This window comes from Lissotriton helveticus, chromosome 3_1, assembly GCF_964261635.1.
Source record: "Lissotriton helveticus chromosome 3_1, aLisHel1.1, whole genome shotgun sequence".
Classification (NCBI taxonomy): Eukaryota; Metazoa; Chordata; class Amphibia; order Caudata; family Salamandridae; genus Lissotriton; species Lissotriton helveticus.
The window spans coordinates 1,653,841,683-1,653,867,832 of NC_136061.1; the positions used below are offsets into that span (position 1 = coordinate 1,653,841,683).

Genomic DNA, 26,150 nt, shown 5'->3' on the forward strand with positions numbered 1-26,150 from the left:
TATTATCTGGATCGCACACGCCAGTTCCGGGTGAATGACCAACTCCTTTGTTGGTTACCTGGGCACTAAGAAGGGACGGGCGGTGCACAAACGGACCATTTCTCGATGGGTGGTCTTGTGCATCAAGGCTTGTTACTCTTTAGCTAAAAAGGAGCCTCCTGTGGGGCTACGTGCCCATTCCACTCGGGCCACGGCGGCTACTACTGCCCCGGGTTGGGGAGTCCCCTTGCAGGACATCTGTCAGGCAGCTACGTGGGCCTCACTGCACACGTTCGCAAGACACTACTGCCTGGACAGCCAAGTCCGGAGAGATGGCTTTTTCGTCCGTTCCGTTCTCCAGGACTTTCTGGTGTGATCATTGGTTCGCAGAACCACCACCGGGGTTGGTACTGCTGGGGTATCTATTCTAAGGTAAGCAATCTAATACTAACCCGTTTCTTTCAGATGCACAAGTTACTTACCTTCGGTAACAATATATCTGTAAGAAACAGTAGTTAGTATTAGATTCCTTACCGCCCCACCCATCCTCCCCGTTCTGCGAACCGATATCTAGGGTTAAGGTCATCCCCTTTCAGGGCCCTAGTTTTTATGGCACCAGTGTTGGTTTTTATCATGGCTCTGCGTTTCTGACGTCAGCGCGCGAGGGCAGCATCTAAGTACTACGATGACGTCATCCCAGCGACAACGGCGCCGAAGACGGACCCGGAGCCGCAGACGACGCCTACCGACGCGCAGGGGTACTGCTACGCAAAATTTTCCGGATCCAGTCTCACGCCTGGGGATATTCTAAGGTAAGGAATCTAATACTAACTACTGTTTCTTACAGATATATCCGTTACTGAAGGTAACTAACTTGTGCATTATGCAGTTTGTCCCGCAACAGAGGCTTACAAGAAAACACGTACTCTGAAATTCTGATGTGTGTTAGAGGCTAGGACAAATATAAAGACAAGTTCTGCATTCCCTGTCTGTACTATACAGTTGTACAGGGCAACTCTCCACAGACAACTGCCTTACCAGAGAGACTATTAAAGTAATTAGGAAATAAAATGCTAATCATCAGAGTACATCTGACTGACCCTGTGTTCCAGGCTAAGGCCTCTAGAGATGGCCCGAATGTCACTTGTTTATTATCTTTTACTCTGCTCTGTTTTTCAAGTTCTGCAGGGGTCTGTGTGGCCGTTTACACGGAAATGCCCTTGGCATTCTATTCCAGTTTTTGTAAGAATGATAGAGGCCTGTAATGGGGAAGGGAAGATTACCTGTGTGTATTCCTATCTCGTGGATGTGTACATTACATTAATAAACAAGCTGTAGGTCTCCCTAGTAATTTCAGAACAGTTAACAAGGGACTAGTACTTGAGGTTCTAACTCTGACATGACTGTGAAAATGGATGGCTGATTGACGCTACAGTAGTAGCGCTCTAGCAGCCTGGCGGGGCCAATTACTTCAGTGCGGGTACACGAGTCAGTGGCATTCAAATGCGTGACAATCGCATTTCAGTGCAGTGTTGCAATGCATTTCAGTGCAGTGTTGCGGAACACCACACTGAAATGCGTAAGTCACGCCTGATGCATGATACTTGGCAGGGCTGCAGTACATTGCGGAGTTCTGGAGCAGGGCTCCTGCCGTAAAGTGACACTTTGAGATTCCTCTGTACGGGCCTGCTAACTGTCGTTGTGTTTTCGTTCCTCTTTTGACACCATTTATTTTATATGAAACGGAAAATTGTGTCTTTAATAGGTATTTCCAATTTTTTAGGTTCTTTTTTTCAAAAACATTTTCCATAATCCCACAGATTTGCACAGCTTCAACAGAGTTTGATACCAATCATGGAGAATTGAGATTAAATGTAGGGTTTATTTTCTGATCTTAGTCATTGGTTGAATTAGGGCCTCGTCGGAGACAATACACCAAAAGTCTTAATTTCTGTGCTGACATAAACGAGGCCTGGGTGGTTGCTTATGCTAGTAGGGCTGTGACGCAGATTGAGAGATAGTTGGTCACATCAGATTTGCTTCATGGTGCAAAAGCAGCATAATGTGTGTGTGTATGGCAGTCTATTTTTGGAGGCCATTGGCACCTAAAAATAAACATCAGTAGCTGCTGCATTGTGTATCTCTGCTATAGAATTGTAAACCTCGCTCCTGAAAATCAGGTTTCACCTTCTTCAAGCGCTATATGTTAACTGTAACTTGGAGTTTCAAGTAATTTAATTTGTTGACTGCTGTTACCTTATGCTGTCTTTGCATTCGATGCTCCTCCCTTGGTATGGTTCTCTTACCATGAAAGTCTGTGTATAATTCCAACAAGGCTATTAAAGCTATTAAAAACGTGCTTACCCAAAATAATCTCTTTCCCGCATGAGTATCTTTCAAACTATCATTTTCCTTACATGATTTTGAGTGGTATGTCTTTTTCAAGCATTTCAATATCACAAAATAAAAAACACATTCTTCACACAGCAGCTGAAGAAGATGTAAGGTCTAGGGTGTAGAGAACATGTCCATACGCAATTGTAACAGGTAAGTAACATTTTGATACTTTTGCTTTGTCTCCGCATTAATGCAGATGTATTAAATGTGTAGGCTCCTTTGTGGCCAATGTTTTGAAATCAGTATTTATTTTTCTGTTTTTCAGACCAATAGCAGGATATGCTAATTTATGCCCAAACATGATCTCTACTCAACCTCAGGAGTTTGTCGGCATGTTGTCCACAGTGAAGCATGAAATTATTCATGCTTTGGTAAGTTTTCTGTTAAAAACGGTATTCCCTTTCTGTGCATCTCCTTTAATAATCACAAGCACCTTATTGTCCCACCCACGTGCAGGATCCCAGAGTACTTTATACAATAAGAATATCGTATTTTCTCTAGAAAAGCACTTTTCCCCCCTGTAAAGTTACACTAATTTAACAGCTTATTGAAGGCAATGTTGGTCTGTTGTTTATTTTTCTTTTAAAAAAAAAAAAAGCAAATTTAATTTAATATGTAATTGAATTAGGACTAGTGACAATAAGAACCCTCAGCATTTTTGTGAGCGCTAGATAGGATACAGTCTCAAGAGGCTAGAAAACCAATGCCGCACATACCACTAGTATCCCATCATGCCCTGTCAGTGACGGTTTCTCAAAAAAAAATTGTCTGCCTCTTGTTAACAAGATCTTGAAATACAGAGGCTTTTTTTGTAGAAAAATATTTCTAATCCTTTTGTTTTAGTTCTGCGCTTGACGTCTTTGGGCATCAGCAGTATTTATCTTCTGTTTTCTGGCAGTAAGTATTTTATTTTTCCAGAGAAATGTCATTTCGTGAGATAAGAAGGAGGTACACATTGAGCCATATAGCGTCCACATAGCCTGCATCTCTGATTACCATTGTCCGGACAAGTGTCCCCACCAAAGAGGACCCTCAAAGATGGAGGGGACTCATTAGGGAGGTCTGAAGGACATGGAGCGGGAACGATATCTAGCATAGTCCACTCTTTATTCTCTATGGATTTTCAGAGAGAGATCCAATTGAAAGTCCAGGTGTGGAAAACGCCATTGGTTTTGGATGAGTAAATACAAATGTTGTATTTGCAAATATCAAATGGTAAGTAACATTGCTAGCCAGGTGTTTACAAATCATAATTGTGAATCACAAATATTAGTATGAGACATTAATCAAGTAGCCATGTTCCGTCGGGGGTCATGGCAAATTCTTTCAAAGTTTTCCTTAATTTTAACTTATCCCGCGTCCACTCGAGTGACTTACCTTTACCAGCTGTGACCTTTTAATAGGCCCAGACTGGTGTTACGGAGCTACTCTGTGCTGTCCACCCCTTACACTATGTCATCTCTCTTTTTGGGGGTGACGCAGAGTGTGTATTTCAGGCTGACTTGTGTAGGAAAACCCCTTCAAATATTTTTTTGCTTCTCATTGTGTCAGAAACCTTGTAAGGAGACGCATGTTTCTTCTGGTCTTTGGGAGTGTTCCTTTTCTATTCTCTGTGGTTAGGGTTCCTTCTCTGTCTCTGAAATCAGTTAACCCTGAAAATGATGCAAGTCCCTTTCCTGACAGCTGGAGGAAGTTGGGCTTACTGTGTTCGTTTCTCAAAAGGGAACTTATTGTCAGGGATGGTCAGGTGGATTAAAGACTGGAGTTTCTGATGTCTAACTCAGTCTGTGGTGCTTGACTGACTTTGGATGGAAATTTGAGGCAGTTCGGCAGCTCTTTCACCGCACTAATGTCTACTGCAGACGTTTTAAACATTTTTCATCCAGGATTAGTGCTTTGGTTTCAAACCAGGTGTTCCCGACAGCCCTCTTGCTAGTGAATGCTGCTTAGTCTCCATCGTCTTTTCTTCTCTTGGCCTTCATACGACTTCAGGCCTGCCTTATATTAAAGAGGGCAGTTTCAAGCCAGCAGATTCAAACGAATATAAAAGTGCGTGGCCCCACTGGCATGATAACCACATAGCCACACTTAGGATTCAACTTGGGACTTTCTGACTGTTTCTGTAATTTTTTCACATTTCAGAGAGTACATACTTTGCCAAGTAGTTAAAAGGGTTAATTATGCAGTTACAAATGTTAGTTCTGCATGGCTATGAAAGCATTTCACATACTTTTCTGGTGAAACATATGAGGTATTCAATTTAAATTGTGTTTCTTGAGAGTAAAAAGCATGCCGTAACACTTTTCTAAATGCTTTCTTTTGAAGGGGTTTTCTGCAGGTCTTTTTGCTTTCTACTATGATGACAATGGAAACCCTTTGACAGCAAGACTTCCTAATGGATTGCCACCATTTAATGACAGGTATTTTAATTGAATGTACTGGCTACAGTGTTGTTCTGTTCCATTAGTTAGGAAAATGTATATTTGTTTTATTTCTGATGGATACTTCTACCTGCAGATTCCTCTCCTTTTGAATATTTCCAAGCAGAATACTGAGCCCGGAAACCTTTTACCGCACTCCTCCACAGGCAGGTGACACTGTCTCCATCTTGGGACCAGAAGCTGCGCCCCTCTCAAAGATCTGCCTAGGATGCTCTGGGGAAGCATCAACGTTGTGCAACAAATACGGCCGGGCCATTAAGGAGTGTAAGGCCAAACTTATTATGGCCCACTTATGCATCCATCATCTGGCTAGTTGCCAGGGCGAGGTTGGGATTGACCACGTAGATGGGTTTCTTGACGTCTTCTAAATTCTCTAAGGAAAAGAAGAGGAAACGCAAGAAGAGTAGGAAGGATAACTGCACCTCTCTACGTTGTTCGGGGTCTAGATGTAGGTCACTTTTGCACACTCAACCTCTGATGGAGTTCTCTTCTGAGCTGTTTGACATCATGCCGCCTGAACAGCGAACATCTCTGGTGCCCCCCACCAGGCCTGTGCCAGTCTTACATTCAACCTTTTCTTTTTTGATTCTAAATGATGCTGCTCAATTCCTCTACACCATGGTGACATTGGTTAGACAAACTATCGTCTCCTGAGGTGTGTCACTGGGCCAATTGGTCTTTTAGGGGCTCCGTGTGGATTATCACTGGTAGGTCTGCTCTCTGCATCATTTGACCCCAGGCTATCCCTCAAGAAATGCCTCTGGTGCCATCCTTATGACGAGGGCCTCACAGGTGGTGCCTCAGAGTGTACTGTTAATGTCGCTACTGCAGGCACAGATACCTTCTCAGGAATAGCCTTCAAAGACCAAAGTCATTCTTATGTGGTCTATGTGTGTGCCCCGAGAATACCGGAGGACAGTCGGTATAGAGAACAGGGGGCGTGGCCACAGAGGCGAGCGTGATGGCCGCTTCTGAGTGAAGCTCCTCCATGCGGGCGGCCTAAGGCGATCTCATCCATGTGACCCGTTGTCTCCCGACCCCACACTGCTGCCGCTCCGAATGTGTACATTGCCGTGACCAGCTGGGCGGCTCCATAGGCTGCGGGAGGGGCCCGCCGCGGTGCTACAGGCGGATGGGAATACGGGCCGATCGGGCCTTGCCGCCATCTTCCCTAACTGCGCAGGAGAGACGGGTAAGGGCGGCGCGGCGCTCGGCGGCCGAGCCTCCGTCCCGCCGCACGCGGGGTCAGGACGCACATGCTTGCCGCCGGTCCCTCGTGGGCTCTTGGGGGGGGGGGGGGGTGCCGGTCTCCGGGGCGTGGTTGTGGCGTTTGGGCCTGGCCGCGCGCTGGAGCCTGGGCCTCGATTTTCGGGCCTGCTGAGGGGCTAGGGTGGGGAGCGGGGCTGTCCGCCCGGTGGCGACTGGGGCTGGGGGTGGTGGCGGCTGGGACGCCGTGGCGCTCTGCCTCTCCCCATAGGCGGCCCCGCCTAGCACACGGGCGTGGCGGCCCGCGGCGTCCACCTGCTCTCCTACACTGCACTCGGAAGGGGGCACTTCCATACAGTTCTGGCCACAGCTTCCTTCACTGCGCAGCAAAACTTGGAACAGGAAGGCCCTGCTCTTTGATGAGACCGACGACTGGGGGGGGGGAGCTGATTTCACATGCGGCCACTCGAGTACTGCACCCCCCAGTCCATCGCGGTGCGCAGTGGTCGTGCCTTTATCTGAGGCCTGGTTCTGCCCTGGCACGTCCTACTGAGCCGTCTGCGCCTCCCCACTCTTATTTGGGCGCCGTCGCCGCACTAGCTGCCCTGACCATGGGGAAGAGAGACCCGAATCAACGCAAATTGAGCTTTGATAAAACGTCTCTCCTCGCCACGGATCCTCCGCCCGGCTCATCCAATGGGGCCTCTGGCTCTGCGGGCATGGGCGACACTGCCGCCATGGTTGCCACCATGATGAGCGAGATGCGCGCAGGCTTCAAGGCACTTGACACCCGCTTCGATGGCCTAGAAAAGAAAATTGCGGACATGGGCACCACAGTGCAGGCCCACGACAGGAGACTGGACTTGGCCGAATCCAGGATTTCTGATGGAGAGGACAGTGCCGCCAAAGCACTTAAACGTCTGGAAAGGGTAGAAAAAATTCTCAAAGATGTGGTCATAAAAAATGAGGACTTGGAAGCACGTGGTCGACGAAACAATCTACGAATTCTTGGTGTGGCGGAGACGACAGCGACGGGTCATTTTGACACTTTTGTTGAACACCTCCTTATAGAACTGTTCGGCAGAGACACCTTTACGTCTGGATTTGTCGTTGAGCGTGCACATCGGTCTTTAGGCCCTAAACCTCGCTCTGGTCAGCCTCCGCGACCTATAATCGCCAGAATCATGAATTTCCGGGATCGGGACGCTGCACTTCGCGCTGCCCGTGAAGCCGGCGAGGTGCGCTGGCAGGGTAGCGTCCTATCCTTCTAACCGGATTTCACACTTATGGTGCAAGAAGCCCGCCGCAAATATAATGGGGTCAAAGCAACACTGCGCAATCTTGGCTTGAAATATGGAATGTTGTATCCGGCCCGCTTGAAAGTTGAGGTGAACGGGAGATTCCGCATCTTTTACACCCCCACGGAGGCTCAAGAGTTCTGTCACGGTTACAAGCGGCAGGGCTCACCAACGGCTTCTGGATCCGCGACGCGTTCCCCGGCCCGGACTGATACGCAGTCCAGTGCAGATCTCTTTGCTGAGACTGGCCAGGGATGAACGATCTTTGTTGCTCGATCTTCACTGACCCATTGCTACGCCCGGCCCGGTGTCCTAGTGATTTGACATGGTTTCCTATTTCTCTGACGCCTGTTCAACTATACCTACGACTCTGGTCGCCTTGATTGGTGCGCCCGCATGGAGTGGTGTTGCCACCCCCTATGGCGTATGCCTTAATGTTTTCCTTCTTTGGGGTTTTGATCTGTGCTTTGCCTTATCGTTTGAGGTCATTGCTATTTCATGTTCGTTTTTGTACCTCGTGTCAGAGCTTGTTTGGGGTTTGCCTCTCTGGGGTCAGAGGGAGGCTGGGTGGTGGGTGGTGGGCGGGGATTGTGTTTTTTGTTTGGTCCTTTTTTATTGTGAATAATGATGGAGCTCCTGGGAGTGGATTGTTTGATGCTAGCGGGACTGCCTTTCTTTCAGATGCAGCGCTATGGCCAGGCTAGGTTTGCAGTCTGGCCCGTCTAGGCTCACGCTTATGTCATGGAATGTCCGTGGATTAAACAACACGCGTAAGCGCAAACAGGTATTGAACTATGCGGCACGTTACAAGGCGATGTGCTTTTTTTGCAAGAAACACATTTAGCGCAGACAGACGCCTCTTCGATGGCTCAGGGCTGGGGCAAGCATAGAATATTCTCGAATTACAGCAGCTATTCCAGGGGAGTTGCTGTCTTTGTGCACAAGCGTGTTCCCTTTGTGTTTACTAGTAGTGCGACAGATGCTGAAGGCCGCTATGTGCTGGTTTCTGGCGTGCTGTTTGGGTACAAGATTACGCTGGTTGGGGTATATGGTCCTAATGTGGATTCCCCCACTTTCTTCCATGACCTACAACTGCTGCTGCTTCACTCGGACATTGACCTGTTAGTGATGGGGGGTGATTTTAACTTTCTACTGACCCCGGGCAGAGACAGCACCTCCCCTTCCCCGGATTGCAAGAGTCAGGCCCGTTCAGTCCTCGCAGAGATTTGCACACACTTTTCCCTTATCGACATAGAAGCCCGACTGCATCCTGACGCCCCTGAGTATACACATCATTCTGGCTTCTACAATACTAGCACTAGAATTGATTAATGGCTTCTCTCCCCCGGTGTCGCTGGATGGGTGGAAGGTCTCTCCACTCTGCCGCGTATGCTGTCCGATCACTTTCCTGTCACTTTGACTCTGCTGATTCCTAGACTGGGTGGCTATGAAAGGCAGTGGCGGTTCCCGGGCAGAGCCCTGCAAGACCCAGTCTTTAAGGAAGAGATCCGCGGAGCCATTGACGAGTACTTTGACATCAACACGGGCTCTGTGAACTCCTGGGCTACACTCTGGGAGGGTTTCAAGGCCATCATTCGCGGGACATGCATTGCCAAACATGTGGGGGCCCTGCGGGATATACGTTCTACACTGTCCCGCATTGAGGGTGAGCTTTCTACAATAGAGAGAGACCTTATTGCTTCTCCATCGCAATCAAAAGAGGCCAGACGACTGACATTTCTGATGGAGTTCAGGGACGCTGCTGACAGGGAGCTGCAATTTTTGGGTAAACACTACACGGCACGTCAATATGGCGAGGGAGAGAGACCGGGCAGGCTACTTGCACAGATGCTCCGTCCTCCCCACCAAGCAGCCTATATCACAGAGATTGTGGACGCGCAGGGCACACGACACTACTCCACACCTGCTGTCTGAGACACTTTCTTGCATTACTACAAAACTTTATACACTTCCTAGTTGGCAGACGGACAGCGCGACCCCGGCCCTTACATAAATGAGATCGCCATGGTATACCTCGAAAAATATATGCAAGACTTTTTAGCCATGCCCATAACCCCTGACCGTATAGTCGAGGCCATTGATTCACTGCGCAGCTCCTCAGCCCCGGGTCTTGACGGATACTCGGCTGATTTCTATAAGGAATATAAAGAAGAGTTGGTGCCGAAACTGGTAGAGGTCTAAGCTGATGCCCTTGAATCTGGCGTTCTCCCTCCCACACTCAGGGAAGCGGTGATTGTTCTTCTTCCCAAGCCTGACCGCGACACCTCCCTATGCAGTTCCTACAGACCCTTATCTTTATTGAACTTAGACCACAAGATTTTAGCTAAAGTCCTGGCGATCCGACTGTCCCTACTGATGGGATCCATTATCTCCCCTGCCCAATCTGGTTTTGTTCCACACAGGTCCACCTCTCTAAATTTGCGCACACTGTACTCTGTTCTGCACAGAATTGACCCGGGCACCCCAGCTGCAGCGGTGTTCTCAGACACCAAAAAAGCATTCGACACTTTAGAATTGCCCTTCTTCTTATCGGTCATGCGTCGCATGGGCATGCCGGAACTGTTTGTGACAACGGTCGAACTGCTGTATACAGCACCGACTCCCCGGATCCGTTTAAACGGCACTATCACCGCGAACTTCTCTCTTTCCCGTGGCACCCGTCAGGGATGCCCATTGTCCCCTTTGTTGTTCATCCTGGCTATGGACCCTCTGGTGTGTCATCTTCAGGAGGAACACCTCCACAGAGTGCTCCAGGTTCGCACTGGCCCTCTCCTGGTCTCCCTGGAGACAACAACACGATATTGTATGTCCGTACTCCTCGAACGAATCTGGAGCCCTTATTGCTGGGAATAACCAGATTCGGCGAATTTTCGGGCCTTCGTGTCAACTGGCACAAGTCTGTAATTTTTCCGCTTACCCCAGCCACCTCACAGTGGTCGAGCACTTTTCCTCTTGAGTGGAACACAGACTCCGTGAAATACCTGGGAATCCATGTCCATTTAGACACGGTGTCCATTGTTCGTTTAAATTACGGCCGTGCACTAGACTTCCTGGAAGACAACACGGAGCGTTGGATCCGTCTTCCCTTGTCAATGGCTGGCCGGATTGCCATTCTTAAAATGATTGTCCTTCCTCGGTTTTTATATTTATATAACAATATCCCTATCCCACTCACGGGGGTCTTTTTTACTCAACTTCGATCTGCCTTACTACGCTTGGTGTGGGGCGGTAAAACCCCCCGGGTAGCTTGGCGTACATTGACGCTCCCTTATGAGCGCGGCGGATTCGGAGTGCCTGATTTCTTCCTTTATTATCTAGTTGCGCAATGCTCGTATGCCCATTCCTGGTTTCACCCGGACGCTAGAATTCATCTGCGGACAGAGGCAGACATGGCATTACCAGTGGCCCTTCAGTCTCTTCTTCCCCGTGGAATTCCCCGAGATCCTCAAGATATACAAACTGTCTCCACCACATGCTGGGCCTGGGAGAAGCTGAGACTGATGTTAAGTATCGATCAGTTGTATTCCCCTGCACTTCCGTTGCCTAACTCTCACTGGCTCCCCATCACTGGCGACCCGGTGGTTCGTCGCACCCTCTCCAAATTCCAACTGACCACAGTCGGGGATCTTTTCCCAGATGGCCATGCTTTCTCCTTGACTGAGGACCAGAGGTTCCAAGACCGAACTTTAATGGATTCTTTCACTTTGACTAGGATTAGATCCATGCTGCGTGCTGAGTTTCACACATTCCCGCTTCCCCCCGAGGACGCTGCCATGCTTACATACATAATCCAATCTGAGACGGGATCACATGTGGTCTCGAAACTCTACAAAATCTGCTTGGCCTCGCTTCCCACTTCGGATGCAGCGGTGCGAGCCGCGTGGGAAGGCGACCTTGGTACCCAGATTACTGATTATCAATGGGCGGCGTGCTGCGCTGCCACCAGAGAAGTGTCAATAAATAGCAGGCACAAACGCATACATTTTAAGTTTCTGAGACGGGTGTACCACACTCCGGCTCTTGCTCACAAAATTGATGCAAACAGACCACATTCCTGCCCCAAATGTAATGCTCTGCAGGCCGACTTTGCCCATCTGTCCTGAACCTGCCCACTTCTACAAGACTATTGGCTCCAGGTCCATAAGATCCTGGGAGACATTTTGGGATTGCCATTGGTGCCTACTCCAGAAATAGCGCTGCTTGGCTATGTGGTCAACTTTCGTCGCCCACTCCGTAAGCTTGCAGCCATTTGTTTTTTACTGGCCAAGCGGGAGATAGCATTGCACTGGTGTGCTAGACGACCCCCTACTGTGCATGCTTGGCTCCGCAGCCTGGCCCATTGCAATGTTAACAGTGCTGAATACTCTGGGCAGCTTCCCTCTGCATCCCGGCCATTGGACATTTGGGGACCATACCGCACATACATTGCGAAGCTAACTCAAGAGACACAGGCTCGATCGATTGCCTCCATTGTTCCGGAGGGTGTGGGCTAGGCTGCTCAGTGTTGGGTCGCTGTGCCCGCCTGCCTGGTCGCTCTCGGGTGCCCGATACTTGACCGCGTTTTTGGCTGGGCACGGGGGCGCTACGCTGGACCAGTCTGCGTGATGTATGTATGGATTTGATTAATGACCACTACACGCTTGAGGGCGACTCCCTCCTGAGTTGTTGCCTGCTGCGGCTGGTGCTGCTGCCATTTGCTATACTGATTGCCACCGCTTGCTCAATGTCCACTACGTTACATACTTCTTGTGCTTTTTGGTCCACCCCTCTGCTCTCACGTACTCACAATTACGATTTATTGTTTGATTTTAGGTTCTTTCAGAGATTTCATTTCCTCTCATGTCAAACTTATGTCTTCATTGCAAGCAATAAGGAAATTTTGTATTATGTCATGCTTCTTTGCCATTACCCTGTGTACGATTGTTGGTTTACTGATAACTGCTACAAATGGGACCTGTTAGGTGCCTATATCATTGCTCATTGTACACACGTGGATTGCTTCTTTTGCTCAATAAAGAGATTTAAAAAAAAAAAAAGTATAGAGAACAATGGAAAATTTCGTAGGTATCATAACGGAAAATGTTAATTCTATTATGGACAAGGAGGTGAGGATTGGGCTGTTCTCTCTTCACTTTTATTAACCACCAGCCATTACCCACATTGAAAAGTCAGACAACGACAACATCCAAACACTACAGTTCACATGACCCATAAGAAAATAGTCCATCAAATCCACGGCCAGAATTGCCCTTCAAGTTACCCTGCGGATGCTCCTTCTCCACAAGTGACCATAGCCAGAGGTTTAGGGAATCCATCTTGTTTACCAGAATCTGCCCCAAGAAAAGAAAAACGTCAGAGATCTACTATCTCAAATGCATTCATTTCCTACAAGAGAAAACGCAAGTCAGAAGATTGACAGATAACATGAAATATGTGAGAAGTTGGCCTAGCATATGATGTACACTAATTAAAGTGGGTACCTTGCAGCGGTCCAAACAACCCTTATGGTGATTTAAGAGGTCCAAGAAAACTATCCACATGGTAGCTAGGGAGAGCAGCCTTCAGGCTTCTTCTTGAAGGAATGTTAAGCAGCTTGTTTTACGAGAATGCAATCTTATTGTATTGGTTAAATGAAAGCAGGATCACACAGTAGTTATAAGAATATATATATTTTTTTAGAACACCTTACATACCTCGCAGTATCTGCTACACACAGATAAAGCCAAAGCACACAATACTGTAGAACAGAAACAATCGTAAGTAGCACTAATACACAGTGGGCTCCTGGGGAAGACCAAACCATATACTAAAATAGTAGTATAAGAACCACGACTCCAGTCAAGACAATGTTTAGAATGTGTAGAATCGCCAAGGTGAGTAACTAGGGACACCAAAGAGGATGGGTGCAGTGTGAAAACACGACCGCGCCATACGTACAATTTAATGGGAGAGTCGTGATTGCAAGTTTGAAGGTTAAGGACCCTTCCCAGTGGATTATGAGGAAACCATCTGGAACATAGAAGGTTGGAGAGCCACCCCACCCATGAATACCGAAGTACCAGAGTTACCGGTCCCCGAGGAGCCGGGTGCATAGGCCTGAAGTGGTGTTGGAAACCGCCGTCGTTCTCAATGGGAGTCTTCAAAGAAATGCCACTGCTGGAAAGAAGAAGTGTCCGGTGGAATTCACGGGTGGATTCTTGATGGAAGGAACCTGAAAGCAGAGAGTCTGGGTCACTCAGGAGTGACCAGGGGCTCGGTAGACAAATGCCCACTATGTCGGGTGCTTCAGGTGCGAAGAAGGAGACCTTGACTCTACAGCTGCAGGGACCAGAAGAAGATGAGGACAACCAGGAGCCGGATACGAGCTGTCCCACAAAGGATGTCGAGTGCTGAGGGGTCGTGTCCGGCGGCAGCACCAACAAGCCTTGGCAACAGCAACCCACGAAGGTGGTCAAGAAAGGTTACAGTCTGGCCCAGCAAGGACCAGAGGACTCACCACAGCAAGGGGAGTCAGAGCAGGCCTGGAGCAACCAGGGGAGCCCAAGAAAATCAGGACTGTCCCTCAAGTGGACCCACAGGCCGAAGGCACAGGAGTTGCGTGAGAACCTCTAGCAGTTTCACCAAACAACTGCTTGCAAGATACAGAGTGCGAGGAGGCCAAAGTCCTTGGTATGAAATCTGCGCAGGGGTTGGCCCAAACCACAAAGTTGGGGAACACCAACAAGCGTATGCACTTGCAAATCTACACTGTGCACAGGGATACTGGCCTCAAACTTGGTGAAAGGGCAGCTCAACCTCAAGGAACTTAGGAACCCACTTCCTGTGTTGCTGGAGACTTCGAAGTCCGCAGGAGCTCAGGATCAGGAGACCAGTCAGTTGCGTTACAGTGTCTGCGAATGCAGGGGAGTGACTCCTTCACCCCAAGGGAGATACTTCAGTTGTCCTTGATGCTCCACAGGTCCTGCATGGAGCCTGTATGGTGCACGGGCACAGACAATGCTTTGGACGGAGAGGGAGACTAAGTCAGGCCCAGTCGAAGTCCAGAGTGTCCAGACGGTCGAAGGTAAGTGGTTTCTTGTTCAGAATCTTGTCCACGTCGAATCTAGGGTCCTACAGCCAGGTAAGCCCTTTTGTCCTCACGGAAAAGGGTTGGACAGATTCAGGGCACCCTCTCAGGGGAGAGTCAGGACAGGGGGGTGGTTACACCCATGTCCTTTGTCCAGTTTCACACCAGTGCACGAGCCAACGGCTCCCGGAACTGGTTTGAGCTGGACTATGCACAGGGACACCAAATGTGCCCCTCGTGCAGACTTTAAGGCACTTTGGAAGTGCACCCACCCAGCTCAAATACACTAAATCCTGTCTTGGAGGTGGCCACACCTCCCTGTGACAGGATGCCGATTGTGCTGCCTTCCTCTGCTCGAGCTTGGCTCAGCAGCAGGAGGGCAGAAATGTGTCTCTAGTCAACAGCAACCATTTTGTGCTGTCCGGGTCGAGAAGACTGGTACCGGGAAGACCAGGGACCCCCACGAAGCTTGCTTCAGAAGGGTGGAATCCTACCTCCCACACCGGTTACCGGTGGGGATGTATGATTCCAAGGTGTTTGATATCAAACACAACATGTTTTGTTTCATTCGTTTTCTAGATGGCATTTACAGCGAGGATATAATGCAACTCTACCTAGATGTCTGGCTGTGTCACAGACAACCCCGGGAGAATGGTCTTCGAAGGCTGCAGAGGGGCTCTGCTCATGCGGGGGCACCCTCTCACGTAAAACCCAGAACCCTGCTTTCAGGATTGTTAAGGCCTGCTATAGGGGTGACTTATAATTTTTATGTGTAGTGACCTATAGATATAGTAGGGCTATATGTATTGTAAGTGGTACATGCATCAACTTACATAGGCTGCAATGGCAGACCTGCAGTTCCATTTTGCATGGCCTATCATGGGTGGCATAATACATGCTTGAGCCCATGGGAGGCCTCTGGGGTACTATGCCCTGGGTACATGTGTACCATATACTAGGGACTTCTAAGGGTACCCCAGTATCCAATCTGAAGTGAACTTAAGTACATTTAGGGAGAAATCAGATCGACTGGGGTCCTGATTGGCAGGATCCCAGTCAGACTAGTTAAAAACAGTGTAACATCATACAAAAAGTGGGGGTAACCATAAGAAGCAGATCCTACTGTTCCTACAAAATTTCATAATTACATGTCTTGTGAAATCTTTCTTTAAGAATGTACCAAACATCACCTAAAATTGGTTGGGTAGAAAAGATTACCAGAACCAGGGTGGGCTAATCCTCGCCTCCCTGTCTTTAATATAATTGAAGCTTTCTGATAGGATAGCTAGGAAATTTTTCATTCTGTCAGGACCCGGAGGTGAGGATTAGACTGGTTTAAAGCTTCTCCACCCCTAGAGATTCCAGGTTTTGGACTGGTTTGAAATACAACCTCTTAAATGTAGAATCTGAGGACAAGTCTCCTGCATTGAGCATATCCTCTAATTGGGCACCTAAAGAGAAAGCCCCAAACAATGCCCACCTGGCAATAGTAGGAGAGGAAACTGCTTTGTGAGGTTTAGTGAGGGCAATCAAAAGTTGCCTTTCGCCCGGAGGGCAGAGATCCTCCGTCATGGATTTGCACGCTTTTACAGCTCTGACAGCACAAATTTAGGTAATTGATATATCGGATTGTCGCTACATTGTCCATCCTGAGAAGGACACAACATTGAACTTTGACCTTAGTCCAGCATTCCACTGCAAAGGACCCTGTCATAAGCTCCAGGCAGTTTATATGGAGGGCTTGTTCAGTGGAGGACCATTTTCCTCCTGTGGAGAACTCCCCCAGTGGGCACCCCAGCCTGAACCTCTGGCATCGGATTTGATAACCAGATTTGGTTGGGAGCCAAACATGGCTTGCCTGTTCCAGGCATCAATGTGTGATAGCCACCATCGTAGTTTCTCTTTGGCCTCCCCCAAAAGGGGCACCGATTGAGAATTTGTGAGACCTTGTTGCAGGTGGAAGATCTTGAGGCGTTGAAGGGCCCAATAGTGTATGAGGCCAGGGAAGATGGCTTGTAACGATAAAGTTGAAACTACTTAACTGGAGGCTGCTCGAGCAGCGAAGAGAAAGGGAGCGTCCGCAGGGTAACTTGAAGGGCAATGCTGGCCGTGGATTGGATGGACTGTTTCTCTATGGTTCATGGGACCTGTCGTTTTTTAATGTTGTTGTTTTTTAATGTTGTTTTCTGATTTTACAATGATGTTAATGGCTGCTGGTTAATAAAAGTGAAGAGAGAACAGCCTAATCCTCGCCTCCGGGTCCTGCCATAGAATCTCAGCCAAAGCCTTCAAACAATGAAAGAAACAAAAGTTAACCCTTTCGGATAGTTACGAAAACATTATTTATTCTTTCTATACAAACCAACTGTAAGATACACAAACATTAAAAATTCTTCCATTATTTACCTTAAATTTATAATTTATGGACCACCTTTAAATATATATAACTTGCGCACCTCCATACAAGGTGTATTCAACTCGGTAGCCACACTACATTAACTATAACTCCCCACTCTACCATTTTTAAAAAAAAGATAGGATTTGCAAAGTGATAACTATTATTGTAAATAATATTATTTTTGATTGTATAAATTATATAATATAAAAGGGTATAAGCAGTGCATAGTGAAGTTGCAAGTTAGCCTTAATGCAGTGTGGTTTCCGAGGTGAAAACACTGTATGGAGGTGTGCACATGCTATATTAATTTGAAGGTTTTACTTAAATTCTGAATTAAAGTTATATGTATAAGTTTAGAAATGTAAAGTTTTGTATACTTTAACCTTTATTCGTTCGAGGCATGTGGGCTGCTGAATTCATATCTGTGCATAGATCGCCACCTAGTGTTGGGTCCGGATGATTGCACCTTGTTGTCCTGGAAGAGTCTTCGAAGTATCACGAGATAGGTGACTCCTCCCCTGGACTATAGTGCGCATGGGCATCTTCTCTATCTTCAGATTGTTTTTTTACCCCATTGGGTTCGGATGTTATTCCTATACTCCAACTTCGGAATCGAAACAAAACTTTTCTAGAGGCCAAAAGGCCTTCGACTTAGACGGTATTGTTCTCGCTCGGTACTTCTTGACTCGATCAAGCTTTCCATCTCGACTCGGTCGTCGACGCGGGCCGTTGGGCCTTTTCGACGCCACGTGGGCCTGCTGTCGATGGAAAGGAGCCCGTTCAAAAGGTGCCCACAATGCCACTCCAAGTTCCCGCATACTGACAGACACACAGTATGCAACAAGTGCCTATCACCAGACCACAAGGAAGAAACCTGCCCAGCCTGCGCCCAATTCCGTTAGAAGAAAACGATCCGGATTCGACGGGCCGCTAGGCAAGAGATGCAGCAACAGGCACCGGAACCAGACAACATCTTCGAGGATGAACAGGAACTTCTAGAAGGGGGAAGATTCGGATCTAGAGATCGTCACCGTCGAGGACCACTCTGACTCCGATGACGAAATCCCACCGGGGCAAACTGTGAGTACATTGCCCCCGACACCAATTACCCCGTTACCGAAGGCTCCGATCGAGGCATCGCCTAAAGGCCTTAGCCAAGATCCAAAACATCATTCGGCAGCCCCGCCATCCGGCTTCGAAAACAAAGACTAAGCCTTCAGACATCCCAGGTCCAAGTAACGTTACCCCAAAGAAGGTTCTAGAAACCTAAAAGGTCGTCGACCCAAAGGGCGTCGAGCCAAAGAAGGCCGTCTAGCCAAAGAAGGCCGCCGAACCGAATGGCGCCGACCCGAAGAAGGCCGTCGACCCAAAGAAGGCCGCTGCGCAAAAAGTCATCGAACTGAAGAAGGTCTCCGACACAGAGGGCGTCGTACCGAAGCCTGTGGCCCACCCGAAAAAGGTGATCGAGCCAAACAAAGGCACCGACCCAAAGACAAGTGCTCCTAAAAAAAGCGGTTCATCCGAGAAAAACCCTAGACTCTACAAAAGTCAGTCAACCTAAAAAACTGTCGAGCACAGAAAGCGCATCGTACCTGAAGATCCGGTCGATCCGCAATCAGTCGTCGAGCCGGACAAAGAGCCCGAGCCGAAGAAGAGCAATAAGGCATCGAAAGTCGTCGAACCAAAAAAGGTTGTCGACCCGAAGGCAACGGTAGATCCAAAAAAGACTGAGTTAAAAAAGTCAAAGACACAGCCACGGACAGTGGAAGAAGAACTCTTCCACCCAGAGCCATCAGAGGATCAGGCAAAAATATACATCAACCCTGAGACTGGTAAAGTCACTATTTTACACAGGAAAAAGAGGCCATTGGACACTGAGCCTCATTCCCCTATTCCTCTGAAGAAAAAGGACTTTGGGACTTCCCCCGCTAGACCCTTCATTCCTTTCTATCCCACTATGCCTACTACGCCTTTTGCTCCTTACTCTCCTACTCACTCTGGGGACAATGAGGGCGACACAGGGGAAGATCCTCAATATGATATTAACTGTCCAGAGGATACTAACGCTCAAAATGTACCATGGGTAGAGCCCACTGATCCATATGACACGCATCCCATCCCTGACACCTCCTCATACCCAACAAGGCCGTCACCTACTGACGACACCATTGTCTTCAACCAGCTAATAGATAGGGCAGCGCAGTACCACAACGTAGACGTGCACAATGAACCTATAGAAGAGGACTTCTTATTTGACACATTCCCTACTACTGAGAAAAATGTCAGAACACTTCCTATGCTGAAAGGGGTCCTAAAACACGCGCCAGACATATTTAAAGATACAGCCAGAGCACGTGTAATCAATCCCAGGATTGAAAAGAAATATAGAGCGGCCCCTACAGACCCTACTTATATCAGAGGTCAGTTGCCATTAGATTCACTAGTGGTGGCCAACGCACGCAAACGGGCCAACTCACAGACAACAGGAGAAGCTCCACCTCCTGATAAAGAGTCCAAAATACTAGAGGCCTCGGGTAAAATAGTAGCATCCCAGGCCTCCAATTCATGGAGAATTGCAAATGCACAAGCTCTACTAGCTCGTTACGACAGAGCACACTACGGCCAGCTTGAAAGTTTGATGCAACACCTGCCTGAGCCTTTCAAAGCACAAGCTACTAACCTCATACAGGAGGGAACATTTATTACAAACGCCTCCATTAAATGCCCGTTTGACGCAGCAGACACTGCAGCCAGGTCCATTAACACGAGCATCTTATTACGAAGACATGCATGGCTACGCATTTCTGGCTTTAAGAACTAGATGCAATCCACCATTCTTAACCAACCAGTCAATCAAGACTTCTTTTTCTGGCCTGCAGTCGACACCATTTTAGACAAAATGAAGAAGGATACGGAAACCACAAAATCTATGGGTGCATTGCCGTTTCAACAACACAGAGGTTCCTTTCGACGCTCCTCATACAGAGCAGCTACACGAGGCAATACTTCACAAACCTCATCTACATACAAAAGCAACACACAAGGTTCCTTTAACAAGAACTCCAACAGAGGAGGTTATAGGGGCAACAATAAGGGACGAGGACGTGAAGGCAATAACACCAGAGCCTCCACTGCCACAAAACAGTGACTTCATCACACTACCTCCAGACCATCTAACACCGGTCGGAGGCAGAATTCAACAGTTCCTACCTGTCTGGAACTCAATTACCACAGACAGGTGGGTGAGAAATTATCCAGTATGGCTATTGCCTAGAACTCACCTCTATTCCACCAAACATAACACCCAAGCACCGTCATATGTCCAAGGAACACATCACCCTGCTACAACAAGAGGTGAGATGCATGCTGGAAAAGGGGGCCATAGAGCCAGTCCCTTTCCAACACCAAGGGACAGGAGTATATTCACTATACTTCCTTATTCCCAAAAAGGACGGTTCACTCAGACCAGTATTGGACCTCAGACCCCTAAATCAATACATACTGTCGGAGCACTTCCATATGATCACACTACAGCAAGTGCTCCAGCAAGGAGACTTCCTAGCAACATTGGACCTCAAGGATGCATATTTTCACATACCCATCCATCCAGCTCACAGGAAATACCTCAGGTTCACAATAGAAGGTCAACACTTCCAATTCAAGGTTTTCCCCTTCGGGGTAACCGCGGCCCCAAGAGTGTTTACAAAACGCTTAGCGACAGTAGCTGCACATCTCAGGAGGCAACACATCCACGTGTTCCCATACCTAGACTATTGGCTAATACAAGCAAAATTGTACGAACAGTGTGCAAGAGACACGTCTCAAACACTTCAGCTGCTACACAGCCTAGGCTTTTCGATAAACTACCCAAAATCGCATCTACAACCATCCCACACACAACAATATCTGGGAGCTGCTATAGACACCTCAGTAGCAAAGGCATATCCAAACTCAGCACGGATAACCAGCATGCAGATGCTCATTCGCAAATTTCAGCCACAACACTCTTTGCCAGCTCAAGTCTTCATGCAGCTCATAGGCATGATGGCATCCTGCTTATTCATTGTCCCCCATGCCCGACTACAAATGCGTCCATTGCAAGAATGCCTAGCACGGCAATGGAACCAAGCTCAAGGACAACTAAAAGACCTAGTGTTGGTAGACAGTCGCGCTTACAACGCTCTGCAGTGGTGGAAACCACAAAACCTTTCCAAGGGGCGACTGTTCCAAGAGCAGGTTCCACAACTAGTACTAACAACGGACGCATCACTGATAGGTTGGGGAGCCCACCTACTTCAATACACAGTACAAGGGCTCTAGACAATCAAACAAAAGAAACTGCATATCAACCAACTAGAGTTGCTGGCAATATTCCTAGCTATAAAAGCATTCCAAAAATACCTGTACAGCAAGACTGTGTTGATCTGGACGGACAACATGTCAGCCTTGTACTATATCCAGAAGCAGGGAGAAACACACTCCCCACAGCTATCCCACTTAGCACAGAACATATGGAAGTGGGCAATTCCAAAAGACCTCTTTCTCCTGGCAGAACACCTCCCAGGGAAAGACAATCAAATAGCAGATCTGCTCAGCAGACACAGCCAACAACTTCACGAATGGGAGATTCACCCCCAAGTTCTCCAGCCATTCTTCGAACAGTGGGGGCACCCAGAAATAGACCTGTTTGCCACAAACAAAAACTCTAAATGCTGGTACTTTGCCGCCAGATTCCCACATCCGCTGTCACAGGGCAATGCGTTATGGATAAACTGGTCAGGCAGATTTGCGTACGCTTTTCCCCCAGCACCACTGATCCCCCTCACACTAATCCTAGTTACTCCCACATGGGCGAGACAGCCGTGGTACACAACGTTCTTGGAGCTTTCAGTAGTTCCTCATCAAAGGCTGCGCCTTGCACCCCATCTTCTAACTCAGAACCATGGAGAAATCAGACACCCAGATCCCAATCAGATGAACCTAGCGATCTGGCTCCTGAAGTCTTAGAATTTGGATACCTTAACTTGTCTCCAGACTGTATGAACATCATTAAGGAGGCAAGACGACCGACTACTAGAGCATTCTATGCAGCTAAATGGAAGAGATTTGTTATTTACTGCAACAATAACCAAATCATCCCATTAGATGCTTCCATTCAGAACATTATATGTTACCTACTGCATCTTCAAAGATGCAACCTAGCCTACTCTTCAATAAGACTACACCTTGCTGCTATAGCAGCATACCTTCAAAACAGGAAACACCTTTCACTGTTTAGAGTACCAGCAATCAAGGCTTTTATGGAGGGTCTTAAAAGGGTGATTCCTCCAAGGCACCCACCTTCCCCAGTCTGGAACCTAAATATAATACTAACCAAACTTATGGGGCCTCCTTTCGAACCTTTACACTCATGCGAATTGCAATTTCTAACATGGAAGGTGGCATTCTTTATTGCCATTACCTCACTCAGGTGAGTTAGTGAGCTGCAAGCATTAACAATTCAAGAACCATTCATGCAAATACACGCTAACAAGGTAGTTCTTAGAACAAACCCTAAATTTATGCCAAAAGTCGTTTCAACTTTCCATATTAATCAGTCAATAGAACTGCCAGTGTTCTTCCAAAATCCACAGTCAGTAGCGGAAAGAGCCCTACACACACACTGGACGTAAAGAGAGCTCTGCTTTATTATGTGGACAGAACGAAATCATTTAGGAAAACAAAGCAATTATGTGTTGCTTTTTCACCACAACATAAAGGGAATCCCATATCAAAGTCAGGAATAGCCAGATGGATAGTTAAATGCATTCAAATTTGTTATCAAAAAGCAAAACGCACTTTAACCGTACCCCCAAGAGCACACTCTACAAGAAAAATGGGGGCATCCATGGCTTTCCTAGGAAATATCCCTCTTGAGGACATATGTAGAGCAGCCACATGGACTACCATACACACTTTCACAAAACACTACTGTGTAGACGTGCAAGCAAAGCAGCAAGCTGCTGTAGGCCAGGCTGTCCTCAAAACTCTCTTTCAAACTGCTGCAGCTGGCACAGGTAACCACCGCTAGAGGAGATACTGCTATACAGTCTATGCACAGATATGAATTCAGCAGCCCACATGCCTCGAACGGAATATGCTACTTACCAGTATGCATCTGTTCTTGGCATGTAGGGCTGCTGACATTCATATCGCCCGCCCTCCTCCCCGGTGCCTGTCGCAGCTGCAGCATTATCTTTTGCATGGCCATCTCTTACTTTACTATCTCCATCTCTGCCACAATGGCGAAAAACAATCTGAAGATGGAGAAGATGCCCATGCGTACTATAGTCCAGGGGAGGAGTCACCTATCTCATGATACTTCGAAGACTCTTCCAGGACAACAAGGTGCAATCATCCGACCCAAGACTAGGCGGCGATCTATGCACAGATTTGAATGTCAGCAGCCTTTCATGTCAAGAACAGATGCATACTGGTAAGTAGCATATTCCTTTCTTTTTGTAACACATTTTATCATTTTGCATATGTTGAGTCCAGCATGGCAAACCTGGCCCATATAAATAACAATTCCTATGTGAAAATATACAGTAATCAAATAAGAAAATATTAAAGAACGAAAGAAAACTCGAAAGAAAAGACTATTCTGCCCAATCCGCTCACCCTCCTGCCCTAACATCAGTGACACATAGAGAAGCAAACTAAGTCTGCTGTAGCACAGGATGGATTTAGCATGCCCATCCCTAAACCTTTATTTATTCTCTGGTAACAAGCAAAGTTATATACATTTAAAGTTGGTCTATAAATTTAAGGTATAACTATACTGAAGAATTTCTAATGTTTGTGTATTTTAAGCTTGGTTTGTATTGAAAAATTAAGTTTTCTAACTGTAACACCGGTTTAAACTTTGCTTTTTTTCATTAAGTTTACATTTTTTATTTTTATTAACACTTTTTGGAATTAGTAGAGTTTTCTATCATCAAGTGGAATGTAATTAAGTGTAGTGTGGTACAGTATAGTAGAGGAGAGTGTTCTAATGTGTACTATCATAGGGTATAGTGTCATGGAGTAGAGTGGAATATGGTACAGTGGAGTGATGTACAGGGGAATAGCGTAGAGTGGAGTGGTGTAGATTTGAGTACAGTAGAATAGTGTACAGTGGAGTTGCATCAAGTGTAGTGCCGTAGAGTTGAGCGGCGTACAGTGGAGTGAGGGACAGTATTATCTTTAAGTACAGTAGTGTACAGTGTAGTGGCGTAGAGTGAAATAGAATACAGTGGAACTGTGTACAGTAAAATAGCATAGCGTGGAGTAGTGTAGAGGGTACTAGCATAAACAGGAGTAGGGTGGAGAGGCATAGAGTGGAGTGGGGTACTCTAGAGTGCAGTGGCGTACGGTGGAGTTGGTTAGAGTAGATTGGGGTGCAGTGGAATAGCGTACAGTGGAGGTGTGTATAGTGGAGTGTTCTAGAGTTGTCTGGTGTAGAGTGGAATGAGGCACAGTAGAATAGCGTAGAGTGGAATATCATGGAGTGGAGTGGCGTAGAGTTGCATACAGTTGTATAGTGTACACTGGAGTGGCTTTGAGTGTAGGGGTGTAGAGTGGAACAGCTTAGACTTGAATGGCATGGTGTGGCATACAGTGTTGTGCATAAAGTGAAATACTGTACTGTGGAGCGGGTTAGAGTGTAATGGGGTAGATTTTAGTGCCATACAATGTAATAGCTTGCTGTGGAGTGGCACAGAGTGGAGTGGTGCACTGTGGAATAACATTGAGTGGCATATAGTGGAATAGCATACACTAAAGTGGCGTACACCGGAGTGGAGTGGAGTGGAGTGTAGTAGGGTAGATTGAATTGGCGTTAGGTGTAGTTATTTACAATGAAGTTGAGTAGAGTGGCTTGATGTACAGTGTAATAGCATAAAGGGTGTTGATGTATAGGTGAGTGGCGCTCAGGGGAGTGATGTACAGTGGAGTTGCGTACAATGGAATAGCGTATACTAGAGTGGAATAGCATGGAGTAGAGTGTCGTACAGTGGAGTCGCGTATAGTGGAAAAGTGAAGAGTATTGGCATTTAGTGCAGTAGCTTATAGTGGAGTGTCGTAGACTGGAGTGTTATGCAGTTGAGCAGCATACAGTGAAAGCATACAGTGGATTGAGGTACAGTGTAGGCGCGTGGAGTGTTGTGGAGTCGGGTACAGTGTAGTGGGGTAGAGTACAGTGTAGTGGGGTTGACTAGTGGCATAGAGTGGAGTGGTGTAGAGTGGAATAACGTTGATTTACTGGTGTGTAGTGATATAGAGTGGACTGGCATAGAGAGGAGTGAGGTACAGTGTAGTGGGATACATTGGAGTAGCATACAATGGAGTGGGCAGAGTGGAGAGATGTAGAGTGCAATAGCGTAGAGTAGCGTACATTGGTGTAGAGTGAAGTAAGGTACAGTGTAGTGGTGTACAGGGGAATAGTGTAGACTGTATTACTTAAAAGGATCATCTGTGCACCATATTGCCAAATTTCATGTAAATCCGTTCAGTCTTTTTGCGCGATACGCAAGATATAAAATTCTATGGAGAATGCATTAGTGGAAAAACCTGTTTTGGGACTCCCTTTTGTGTTTGCACCCCCTTCATCAATCCATGAGTAACTTTGCATCATCTGCCAGTGCAGAAGTAAGAATAGGTCTGCAAAGTTTTGTGGAGATTCGTCAAACAAACACTAAGTTATTAGTGACCACATTTCCAAGGAATTCCTATACATGGAAATCCTAACTATAGTGTGGCTACCGCCACTCTATTAATAAATTATATATAATCCCCCCACCCCCTTTTACTGGCAATAAGTAGTTATAGTTAGGACCATGTTTCAATAGGAAAAGCGTTTTTTGACTTGCCTATATCTTTAGTGGCATTTGATTAATCTTTCCAAGATTTTTTTTTTTAAGTGCCCGGTGAATATTGCTGTGCATGGGAAGTTTCGGGGTGATCTGAAGTGGGGCTGAGAAAAAGGGCGGCTCAAAATGAGTATGTTCCCCATGTTAATTTCAATTAGTCGAACGAGCAGCCCGGAGCACTGGACGGAATTGCAACAAATTTGGCAGAAAGGTAGATGTGGTTACGCAGATTACTCTTTCAGTTATTTGGCGTAAATCTGTTCAGTAGTTGTTGAGAAATCTAAGAAAATAAAGATAATTACATCTGTGGCTCCTTTGCGACTATTTTGCGAATGTCGCGGTGACTTCACGAGTGTGCGTGTCAATAGGAATGCTGTGATTGACTGGCCGCAGCGTGAGCAGAAAGTTGCAGCCGCCATTTTAGGAAACGGGAAAATTCACCACAGAAGTAGTATA

General features: G+C 47.1%; 1 protein-coding gene across 1 annotated transcript in view; it reads left to right on the forward strand.

The window, feature by feature from the left end:
• The window catches only part of LMLN (leishmanolysin like peptidase), a 319,237-nt gene that overhangs the window by 139,000 nt on the left and 154,087 nt on the right, over window positions 1-26,150 (forward strand). The window contains exons 7-8 of the mRNA XM_078682424.1: window positions 2,642-2,747; window positions 4,702-4,796. Of these exons, the coding sequence (XP_078538550.1) occupies window positions 2,642-2,747; window positions 4,702-4,796 (201 nt within the window). The remainder of the gene's footprint in view (window positions 1-2,641; window positions 2,748-4,701; window positions 4,797-26,150) is intronic.